We start from the raw sequence: 12,564 nt of genomic DNA, 5'->3' as shown, positions 1-12,564 counted from the left end.
AATTGATTATTATTTAATTGAAATGAAATAATACATTATTTGAAAAATGTATTTATTATTATTACAACGATGATCCATATCCAGCGGGTAAAATCAGAGATTCTAGACTATTAGTTTCATGAAAACTTGTCCCGTTAAAGAAATCATTCTCAAAAGAGTTACGTGTAATTTGTGGAATGGTTATTTGAGAAATTCGGGAAATCGTGCTTATATTATTTATTGGGAAAATTCGTGAAACTCGATATTGATTTATATTATATGCATTATTTATAAATCGCAGTGTCCTGCGCGTTCTGCGCGTCCCGCGCATTCTTCGTTCAGATAACATTCGAATGAAATTGTTATTTAATGAAATTTCAGCAATGAAATTTTATTTTTTAAAAAAAAAATTTGCAAGAATGAAATAAAAAATTATACAATAAGATTTTTAGGGGTTTTTTTTTTTGACAAGTAAATTTTAATACGGGATTTTCTGAGCTTTTTATAAGAAAATTTTAAAATAAGAACCGTATAACAACTCCGGTTTATCAGGCTAACATTCTTGTTCGATCATATGATCAAACGGTCAAAATAATTGCCGGATTGTTTAGATTGTTTCTTTGAACAAAGAAGATACAAAAATTTAATCCTAAACTTAAATCAACTAAAAGCATTCTCTTAAAATTATAGTATTGTTATTGTAGCCAAAGACTTATAAATTTGTGTAATATTATAAATTTATCATAATGTCATTATTCGATGTCTAAAAATATTCATAATTAAATGTATTAAAAACTCTGATTTTAATATTATTAATTAATGGAAGTCGAAAATACCTTCTTTTCTTCTTTTTATTGTTATTATGTGCATATACAAAATACCAAAATTTAGTTAAATCGCATACAATAATTATTTGTGAGATTTACGCGTTATTGTAGTAGTATTTATTTTATATTGTAATATTGTAATCAATTTTTCGTTATAATTAATTTCCGAATTCTTGATTGAAAATTTATCCGTTGTAGATGCTAGATATGGTAATAATACAATAGTGTCAAATGATAAAAATGTTTATGAAATATTTTTGGAATTTATTTCTATTTTTATTAAGTCCGGACTTATTTCAATCCCATTAGCTTCCAAATTTTATTTAATAATTTATTTATTTTAATAAGTTATCGACATTTTTAATACTTTAATCATAATAATCATATTATGCATTGAATATTTTTTCGTAACGTAATACATAGAATGTTATTGATCAAGATAGATTGATCGATTCTATAACTTAATTTAATGAATTAATATTTGTTATTTGTTACAGAATAGAAAAAAAAAATTAATATAAATATAACGTGTAAGAATACTATAAATAGAATCACTTAAAACTAAAAAGTGCTAATAATGGGATCATTGGATTTTAAATACTCGCATGCATATTTGTTTTATGCACAAAACTAATCGATTGGACCCGGCAACAGCCGAGTTTTATAAATTATTTCCAAAAAGCAATTTAGATTTGTGATTATTTTCTTGGTATGCTTTGTTAAAATTTATTTTAATTTCTTTTAGGAACATTTTATGTAGTAAATCAAAGTTCAGTTATAAGTATCTGTTCCTCCTTCAAATATCTGATTTTTTTTCCTTACAAAATATAATTTCAGTTCTATAATTCTTCATTTTTAACTTTCGTCATACAACATACAAGTTTTTAGATAGGGGAAACTCTCGCAGCATTGATACACGTGGGGTTTGAGTTTTCACGATAGGTTTAAACTCGTGTAACATGTTTCATTTAACCGAAAAATACAAATTAAATTAAATTTACATTTAAAAACTCAAATTTTTGGATTTCAAATCTTGAGTCTTCATTTATTGGTCAAATGTTTTATAGCTAAAATATCTTTTTTCTTGGTGTCAATAATTTCTCAATTTCTGATCTGCCACTCAACCACTCATGCTCGCTTTAATAATTATAAAATAAACACTTTGTGTATATTTAGAATATTTGTTTGCAGTAGGAGTTGCGTATTAATTAAGTAAGTTTCAAATTTTCGATTTGATTAAGTTATTTAACTTTAAAAATAGGAAAAAATGAAATTTTCGTAAAATTACCGATTTTTTAAAGGGATTCAAAGCTATTAATCCAAATTTGTGAAAAATTTCATGTTTTTTGAATTACTTTTTTTTATAAATATAATATATATTAAAAGTGTACAGTATGATGTGTTAATTTTGAGACTTCTAGCCAATACTTTCATTAAATAAAAGATGCTAACGGGATTTGCTAAAAGGAACTATTTGAACTATTTGTAAAATTTTTAACTTTAAGGAAATTATGTTAAAATATTTGGATAAAAAACTGAAATCTCAAAAAGTTTTTTCAGTAAAAATTTCAAGCGATTTAGTTAGAAATTGACGAATTGGAAATCAGCATTCTATTTTGCCCGATCATTTTGTACCGGTGAGTAACGAATCAGCAGAGGGTCTATCTACTATAATGCACTTTGAATACCATTTACTAATAAAAAATAATAATAATTTGCCCCTAGCATTTCACCGAGCGATGCTTACATTGAATTGCGAATTACTAAGTATTAACTCATTTTTTATTTTTTCCAGCAGTTTTTTTTCTTTCTACTACAAAGGACCGATATCTTCTAAAAATATATTTACTTCGTCGTCTTATTATTATTTTAGCTAATGATCTATTTGCGTATAATAATAATCATTCATTTGACTTTATTATTTCGTTTTAATAGATGATGTTAATTTTTTTGAACAATTATAACTTCTCGTAACAAATTAGTATCCATATCTGATATTATTTATCGTTCCTCAAAAAAATTTTAGTCATAAAGGAATTTAATAATTATAAGTCTGATTTTGTATATTGAATAAATACGAAGAAATGCGTTGTAGATGTTCTTTAACACTGTATATATATAATTTAGTTTGTTTAAAGTTCCCTTAATATTTCAAAATTAATCAAAGCGGGTGTAAAATAGGTAATAAATGCGAACGGGGTATTTATTATTGTAATTTGTAAACATGATTGACATCCGTTTATTTCAATGAACAAGACATCCGGTTTATATTCATGGAAATTATTAAAATTTTCAGATCTAAATTACATTAATAAATCGGTAGATTCACAGCAAATTATTATTTTCTTTAGTATAATAGATAATAAACCCTATAAAAATGAAATGTGTTAAATTTGTGATCATGTGTAAAAAACGTCCAAAAAAGCACCATTTTGTCCGATTTATGTCTTATTACAAAAAAACAAAAATTAAACAAAATGGTGTTTTTTAGACATTTATTACACATGAGTTTCGTTTTTATAGGGAAAACAATAAGTTAATATAATTAGAGTGGATAAATGCAGTAAATACATCATGGCGGATTTATGAAATACCCAAAATTTGTTCGTCATGTCAAATTAAATAAAGATTTGACAGTATTTTAGTCATCAAATTTCTATTTAAGTCCCAAATTTATTAGTGAACAGTCAAAAATGAGCTCTGAAAATTTTTTGTACCCCAAATCTTGCGTCTAACCAATTTTCCCATTATCTAACCAATTTTTCCAGTGTTAAAGTCGCGTCATTATTTGACATTCTTAGGAAAAGCGATTACCCAGCGTACCCTACAAAAATGTCCCGAAAAATCACGTGACTGTTTTTGGTCACATGCGTCACACCCTTCATCTTTCATAAGTATCTGGGGGGACTTAAGATTTTTTCGAGGTGTTTAATCCTAAATTTGTCATTCATTATTTGTCACATTGTTAATTTCTTAATTTCTTAATGCCGGCCGTTTCGTGGCATTTTTGTAGGGTACGCTGGTAGTCGGTTTTTGCCAAATTTCATAAATCCGCCGCAATGAATAAGATTTGTAAATTTTTAATTGTCTGAGCGTTGAATATCAATCAAATGTGTACAGCAAGTTGGAACTTGGAAGCATTAAAGTGAAGCTAAATTAAGTATAATTAATATAATTTAAGTATGAATGAATCTCTATTTTTAATGTATACAACTAAATGCTGTGTGATTTATTTTTTCACGCTCCAAATTTTATCCACGTGATTTTGTAATTTTGGCCAAAACAGATCGATTCTTGTTGGGCTAAAATTAGAAATTAGAAAAATTTAATGTTCACGATTCAAAAACTATATTTTTTTTTACGCTAAATACCATAATATAGCACTACATGAAAAGATGGAAAACTGATTTATTTTATACTTTATTATTTATTGTATATATATACTATAATTTAATGAATAATAATTAATATCTGATATAAAATTCTCACTTTTATTAATATATTATAAACTTATTACTAAATAAAAATTGTAACTATTTTTAATTTTTACACAATACAAAAATTTATATATCAAGTAAAATAAAGAAACAAAAATATTATATACAATTAATATTATTATACAAATATACATAGTAGTTTATTAAACTTTGCAAATATTTAGGATTTCACTCTTCCTTGTTATTATTTTTCAGATCATAATTTAAAATTTTCTTTAATTATAACTTAAGTATAACTTAGAAATAATAAGACAAATTATTAACTTTTTTTATAAAGAGAAATAATATATATGAATTTCTATTCTCATTTGCTATAATAATTATATTAAATGTATACAGTAAATACGTTTCGTAAAATAAAATTAATTGGATGAATGAAATTGAAAGAATCTCGAATTCTTAATGTTATTATCATACTAAATTACTGATAATAAAAAATTTGACAGATTGAGAACTCTCCTCGATTCTGTGGGAAATTATTCTTATTAAATATTATAAACATAATAAATTTCTATCAAGAGATTTTTGAGTATTTAAAATCAAGGAAAGTTGAAGTTAAATCACATGACTTAATTACTATGATGTAATAAAACATTCACAAACTTAGATATTCATCATACATAGCTATTTGATCTCTGTGTTTACATTGCTAATCTTTGATAACAGATAATGCGTTTTTCCGATATTTGTAATATGCCTTTAATATAACCTACGCATATTTATGATAAGCTTAATAATTAATAAAGTTCAAGCTATAAACAAACTTTGCGGCAAATATGTACTGTTTGTTTTGTTTGTTTCTCATATTTACGACCAAATTAATACATAAACTTGAATATCAAATATGAAAATGTAATCAAATTAATGAAGAAATTTTTATTAATTTTATAACGTAAAGAATCATCAAATCAATAAAGGTATCAAATTTTATTAAAAACCATAATTACATAGTAATATTATTGACAACTAATTAATTATTTGTATCAATTATTTAATTTAAACTGAACTATAAAAGTAGCCATACTAATTAAAATCTTAAAAATTTCAGTGTAATTTATCTTATATAAATTCTTAACATCAAAAATAACGATAAGCGATAAGTCATAAATAATTGAAATAATAATAATCGAAATAATCGAAAGGGTCGAAATAATTGAAAGAATCGAAATGATTAAATAAACGAAACAATCCAGAATTTATTTTATTCGAGGTAAGGTAAAATAATAATTTATATTCGAGTGTTTATGGGAAGAAAAGTAATTTCTTAAGGGCTCTCATTATTTGAATATTCAGAGCTATCACTTTCATTACTTGTATTAGAAGATGGATATTTATTATTGCAATTTGGAGTCGTAACAATTACGAGTTTTTGTAAATCTTCTAAAGAAAATTTTGACAGATTGTATTCTAATTCGCATGGTACATTATTTAGAGTAAATTTTGCGTTAAATATTGAGAATTGATCTGCCTTTTTTGATGGAAGATTTGAATTTTTACGAAGTTTATCGACAATTTCTTCGATTTGATTTATTTTTTTAGAAAATAGGTTAAAATAATCATTGGTTTCGATACAACTAGGGCATACTAGTGAATTTTTTTTATTCCTAGTTCTCTTGTTATCATTACATAAATCAATTTTTCGTATATATGACATTGAAAACTTATTAAGCTTATAACATATGTATGGTGAGGTTAAAAGGTTAAAAACAGAAAAAAAGCCTTTAAATAATTTTTCATAATTCCGTTTTTTTCTGTATTGCATAAATAATTAAAAATTAATTATAAATAATCCCTAACGTCATTTAGTTTATCGTTATTTTTAAAAATTTTATTAATAGAAAATTTCCAAATTAGGAATCGTAGATCCACATGCTTTTGCCTATTTAGGAGTTTTTTTTGTTTATTATTTAATATTTGTAAATATTGACATCATTTGAGATAAGGTGATGAGTAATGGTTTTTCTCTTGAAATCAAGAATTTTCTTAATACACAATATGATATAATAAGAACAAAAGAAAAGTGATATCCGGAAAATGTACGAAATGGGAGAGATTCCGCTGGTCAATGAGAACAAAATTCTGGAATTCTTTTTTCATAGGGATTGAAAATTCATCTGATGAATAACAAATTCAATCTGTTGTTATTTCTCCTTTTTTTTTATTACAATTTTTACTAGATTCTTTGTTGAGACATGACATGGCCTTAGGATGATTTTCCAGTTACTACCTTTATTGGCAAAATGTGTCATAAAGCGGATTGTTAGATATCATTTAATTAACTTGGGGACGTTAATTTGTTTGACCTAAGTTTGACTAATTTAAATTCGATGTAAACAATATACTATTAATGTAAATTTGCTCAATAAATTTCTGTTTTTCCCGTCCGTAATGTAGAATATTTCCTAATCAAATTATGAAAATTATTTAACTTGCTTAGATTTTGTATATTATGAAGTTTTTACATCAATCTAACAAATATAAATACCAATGTTCTATGAATCTACGATAATTGTAATTGGAGAGGGATCACCCAAAAATCCTGACATCCATAATATTCAAAATCCCGATAAATGCAAATCCCAATTGAATCAAAATCCTGACAATTACAGAATCACGATTATCGATCAGATGAATTTGAGATTACTTGATTTTAATGCAATTATTTCTAATTTTAGAAGATAAGGAACAGTTTAGTAATCTAGTAATATACTGTACATAATCCTTTTAACTAGAATAAATTAACCCGTTATTGCGTCACTGCATTTTTAAAATTATGGAAAATTTATAAATTTTTTTTTTAAAAAAAAAACTTTTGGATTTAAGATTTTTAACTGTCAGAATTTGTGACTATCGGGATTTTATTTCAACGGGATTTGGGTTTGTCGGGATCTTAGTGTCGGCTGTCGATTTTATGGTTGTCAGGATTTTGTGGTAAACCCAATTGGAGACATTAAAAAGTTGAAAATGCTTTAAAAGCATAATTGATAAATATTGGAGCATGCTTGTGTTTGAATCTTAGTTAAGCATGCTTTGTTAATTGTAAATTAGCATTCTTACATTACTAATTGACCAAAGAGTCAGTAATATTTAAAGGTCGATAATAAATTTTATTTTCACAAACTACAAGATAAATTATTTATTATTATCGTTCGATAACTAGTCATAGCTTTAATATGCTATTTACACATTTATTCTGCTTATTACCTGATCATACTAGTATTCAGTAATGTAATACATTATGAATGCATATTTTTTTAAAAACGACAAAAGTATATATTACAAATAAAAACTAGATTAATGAAATACGTGTTATTAATAAAAAAAAAGGTTAGTTGCATACTTTTGTACAGTAGGCATGAAGATAAAAAAAAAATATAAATTAATATATTGTTTCATAGTTCTTATCCATTTCAAAATACGAAATTTAGAATTTCATTATATCAATAACTAATTTTAATTGTTGCCAGCATCCATTTTTTTTTATTTCAGAGAGGAGTAACCAATGACAAGTACATAAAAGAAGTAAACAACTATTACTAGTGAATAACTATACAATTAAGAGTGCTGTGGTTAAAAATCCCGTAAACTAGATCTAAGATCATATCTAAAGGACCTCACCCTCCGGGTGTTGCCAGCATCCAGGATAAGGATGCTCGTGATGTCTAAGGTATAACCCGATCACGTGATTGCGGATTCGTGTTGTTTATATGACGTGCCCGCCACGCCCACAAAACGGAAGTGCCTTAGAAAAAAGGATATCATATGATTTTTTCACTATTTTTTTTTTAGACGTAAATGTCTTCTAATAGAGTACTGCACGAATACTTCGAAAAAAGAACATCAGAATGGATTCCTTAACGCATGTGAGCTGGAGCCGTTTCAACAAATAACAGTATGCTACCTTTGTTCTCTCAAGAGGATTAAGAGCACTGAGACAAGTCAAAGATGTGAAAAAGCGCAAAATCTCTTTGATAAGTATAAGGAGGCAGGTATTAGGTTTACTAGTTTTACTAATAAGAATATAGAGAATGGCATGTAGATGATCTTTGGGTTCTTCTATCATTCAAGTCTTCGTGTTGAGCCAAAAACTAGTGCTAGGGCACATGTGATCTTTGGGTTTGCCTAATGCTTCAAGTCTTTGATGAGCCAAGCGAGCACTAGACCCATTAGGGCACAGGTAATCTGATGGGATTGAAAATTGGATGGAAATTATTCAGGAATATTGCTAAATATTCGAACTTCTATTGCTAGGGTCTAGACCTGATTGCGAATAATGGGAGGATGATCGTGTGCGCATGCAAGTTCAAGATAATTTTTCCGGATGTAGACATCAAATCACTTCAGCGTTAACCGGATAGAAAACATACTTTGTAAATAAAGCTGCACCTAAAGCCCTTTGATTTATTCATACAATAGATAGTAGATTATCGATCTTCAACTCTATTTTTTTTTTTCAGATGTTTCATCACGTGACCATTACATGTTACAAAATTTTCGCGGAATGAATTAAAAAAATTATTTAGAACACTCACAGTTATTCAATGGGGGAAAGATGCAATATTAATCGGCGTATGAAGAAAAAGGATTAAAACGAATAAAAATGGCCATCACACCTTACACTACTTGACGTGCCTACAAAAACCAAACGCTACCCTTCACATAATAGTAGATTCGTTGGACCTCCGGTTACATTTACAAAATAGCCCATGGTATGCCCATCATGATTTATTGCCGTTTTCAGAAATGTTGACAATCTGAAATTTTGACCATTTTATACCGAACACACCGAACACACCGTGAACACATACAAAAAATTATGCAAACTTGAAGTATTCATGCATAACTTTATATAAAAACTATTTTTGTCACTTTTTAGATATGAATAAAATTGAAAATATGAAAATTTGTACCGAACACACACCGAACACAAACGAACACACCGAACACACCGAACATTGGCAAATACAAGCAAATACAAGTGAATACATATATGCAAATAATATAATTTTTATACATTTTTTTATGCACACTACCTAAAAATAGATTACTAAAGTTTTAATTTTGCTTTTTTTAAAGGAAAATTTGTTTTTTTTTAATTTTAATTGCTGTGTTCGGTGTGTGTTCGGTGTGTTCGATTTATAGAAATGATCGACATTCTAATGTCAACATTTCTGAAAACGGCAATAATGTTTTTAGATCCTCAAATTACATAAAGGACTAGAATCCTTCGTAAAATTAAATGGTCTATTTTGATCTTGTTTCTCTATGTAATAAATAAATAAATATTTAATCATGGAGATTATTAGCTTGCTTTAGATTTTGCTGATCAAATGAAAATCATTCTATAGCGTCGGAATTAAAAATATTATGTCAATTAAAATTAAATTTGTTTTTTAAAAAATATTTTTTTTAAAAAAAACCAAGAAAATTGATCGGCCTGTTGTAATGCCGTAGTTTACCTAGTAAATTTATTAATTATGAGGCGCAGTATTATATTTAGAGTTAGTGTATAAATTTTTAGTTTTAAAATTGTATTTTAATTGGTCCGGAATGACGTTAAACTACCAAACAAAGGATTAAAGGATTATGGTCCGCGATGACGTTAAACTATGAATCAGATGATTAAGGTTTATACGTTCGGGATGAAAGATTTGAGTCAGATGATTTAGGAAATCAGATGATTAATTTGTAGATCATGATGAAAGAATCTATTATTAGAATATTTACATATTTGGAAATGGTTTTGAAGGTCAAAAACGAAGGAAAATGAAAATTTCAAAAATATGACTAATACTTGTAGTTCGTATGAAGTATGAAGTTATATGAGATAGGATATTTTAGGTTTTTGCAGTAAAACATAGTGTTAAAAGCCGCAGAAGTTTCGTTACGGTACTATGTATAGATTCATATAAATAGCCGCAAATATCAACATTGTGGAAAAGGATTTGTGAAATTATTTGGATAAATATTTAGTTATTATTTAGTATTATTAAACCAAGCATATTATTGTATTATTTTGTTAAGTCCTAAGGTGGCAACGTGATTTATCGCGAGCTTAGGTCTTACAATGTAAAAACAAATTCTGTAATGTTATAATATAAATTATTGGTAAAGTCCTAAAATCTTTGATTCTCAATTTAATAAAAAATTTATTAAAGACTTGCTTATATTAATAAATAATATAAAGGTTTAATTAAAATCCATTTATTTGATTTTTACACATTATATAATGTTTAATAAAGAAACAATATAAAAAAAAGTTAAAAATTTTGATTTTTTTTTTCCTCTAATAATGAATGGAAATTTATTTAGCATGATTAATGTCCAGTTCAAGAAATTGGCATTCAGGTAATTGACTTCTAGAGAAGTTATATTCGGGAAAATAGCAGCCAGGAAATCGTACCGTAACCTTTTCTTATTACAGTAAATCAAGATTAGCAAAACGAAATGAAAATGAAAAATAATTTACTATCCCTTTCCCATTTACATAATTTTTCTTTATTTACCTAACCGCTAAGTCTAAATTATGTCCCTAATACAAAAAATAGAAACATTATTAGAAACATTTCTTAAATCAATTAAATGATGAAAAAAAAAAATAAAACATAACACTTTCCTTTCCAAATACCTTAAAATCCGATTTGAACAAGAAATTTTAAAATGCTGGTGAGATTTCAAATTTATTAGTAAAAATTAGATTTTTAATCTTTATGATTTTTGTTGTGATGCTTGCAACTCATAAGTATTTAGGTTCGTTCAGATCTCGCCGTTTGCCGAACCCGGCTATAGCAGCAATTACGTAGATCTTTCCTTAGATGGATAATTCTTGATAATTCTAGTCAAAAAACTAGCTGGCCGGCATTACTATAATTCCGGCCTTGACCGAGCTAATAGTAAATTTTTCCTTATACACTGAGAGAGACGTACTTTTCCGGGCCCTGAATATTATTTCGTCAAATAAAACTTGGTTGTAAATTACGTGAAGTTAGGGTTAAGGAAAGTATATCAAGCAGTTATTAATGCTTATTGAGTGCAAAAAGATAGTAATAAGTTAAATTATCAAAGATGATGAAATTAGACCATCAAAAACTAGTGCCAAATGTTAAAAAACACATTTATTCATATATATCATAATAATATAAATTTATTATTTGTCTAATAAAAAAGGAGTAAATGGTTGCTTATATATCATGTAATAATTACAAAAATGATTTTATAACGTAATAATATTGTCCATAAATTTCAAGTGTCTTAAATAATTTCTTAATAAATCTTAATGTATAAAATAAATTGTGTTTGTGATAAATTATTTGGAAAGAATATTTTTCTAATTGTTCGAGAGTCGATTTTGCTAAACATTTCATTAAAAATTACCAATTTATGTAAATTTTCTAAATAAATTTGATAAATCGTATTCTAATTCGCGAGGGACATTGTTTAAAATAAATTTTGCATCGAAGATAGAAAATTGATTAATCTTACTCTTTCTTATGGGATTTTTATAAAAATCGTCAATTACTTCTTCTGTTTTACTTGTTTTACTAGAAATAAGTTTGACAGAATCGCTCATTTCTTTACAATCAGAGCAAACCTTTGGAGTTTTACTTTCTTTTATTATCTTGCAAGCATTATTTTCGAAACAGATATTTTGAACATATGGTGGCGTTCCGCAAGTTTTTTGTCCATAATTTTTTAATGGCATTATAACGAAGTATAAAAAAGGAATCAAAAATTTGAAACTTATTGATTATTAAATATAACTGTGGGTTGCTAGGACTTATATAAGTTTATCTATTTATTTTTTTTTTTTGACATTATTATTTTTCGGCAATTTACCGATTTAGATAATTAAATAGATGGAGATATAAAACATCCGAGTTTTTAATAACTTGTTATTCATTTTAAAATGCCATTCATCTTATCTTAGCATATGTACCATCTAGCACTGCATATAATACCCGGGTATTATACAATTGTATCTAGTAAAATACCTGGGCCTTATAAATAAAGTGGGGTACGATCATCAAAGGGGATACTATATGCAGTATTAGACGGTAATACACAATATTAATTTTCATTCTCTCATTGATTAGCTAACTTATCATTATTTTGAATTTATGACTGCATTATACTGTTAATACAGTATGTGAATAACTTCGGCGATCTTACTAAAACGGTCAAATGATTGTAATTTTTTTATTTACGATATTATTATCAACTGATAAACGAAAGCATCTATCAAATTAAATACCTATTAATAA

General features: G+C 26.6%; 2 protein-coding genes across 2 annotated transcripts; both read right to left on the bottom strand.

Annotated features, from left to right (window-relative positions):
- Nucleotides 1-5,157: 5,157 nt before the first annotated feature.
- OCT59_003011 (uncharacterized protein) lies at nucleotides 5,158-6,031 on the bottom strand. The gene has a single exon (XM_025325084.2). The coding sequence runs from the start codon at nucleotides 5,955-5,957 to the stop codon at nucleotides 5,568-5,570; it is 390 nt and encodes a 129-aa protein (XP_025182879.1). The 5' UTR covers nucleotides 5,958-6,031; the 3' UTR covers nucleotides 5,158-5,567.
- A 5,650-nt stretch (nucleotides 6,032-11,681) lies between these two features.
- Nucleotides 11,682-12,005, bottom strand: OCT59_003010 (uncharacterized protein; the record flags this gene model as incomplete). Its single annotated transcript, XM_025325083.1, has 1 exon — nucleotides 11,682-12,005. One exon carries the CDS (start codon nucleotides 12,003-12,005, stop codon nucleotides 11,682-11,684), a length of 324 nt encoding a protein of 107 aa, XP_025182878.1.
- Between the last annotated feature and the right edge of the window lie 559 nt (nucleotides 12,006-12,564).

This window comes from Rhizophagus irregularis, chromosome 11 (genome assembly GCF_026210795.1).
Source record: "Rhizophagus irregularis chromosome 11, complete sequence".
In the NCBI taxonomy this organism is placed as follows: domain Eukaryota; kingdom Fungi; phylum Glomeromycota; class Glomeromycetes; order Glomerales; family Glomeraceae; genus Rhizophagus; species Rhizophagus irregularis.
The sequence above is the reverse complement of the archived record's forward strand: the minus strand, read 5'-3'. Positions and strand labels throughout refer to the sequence as shown.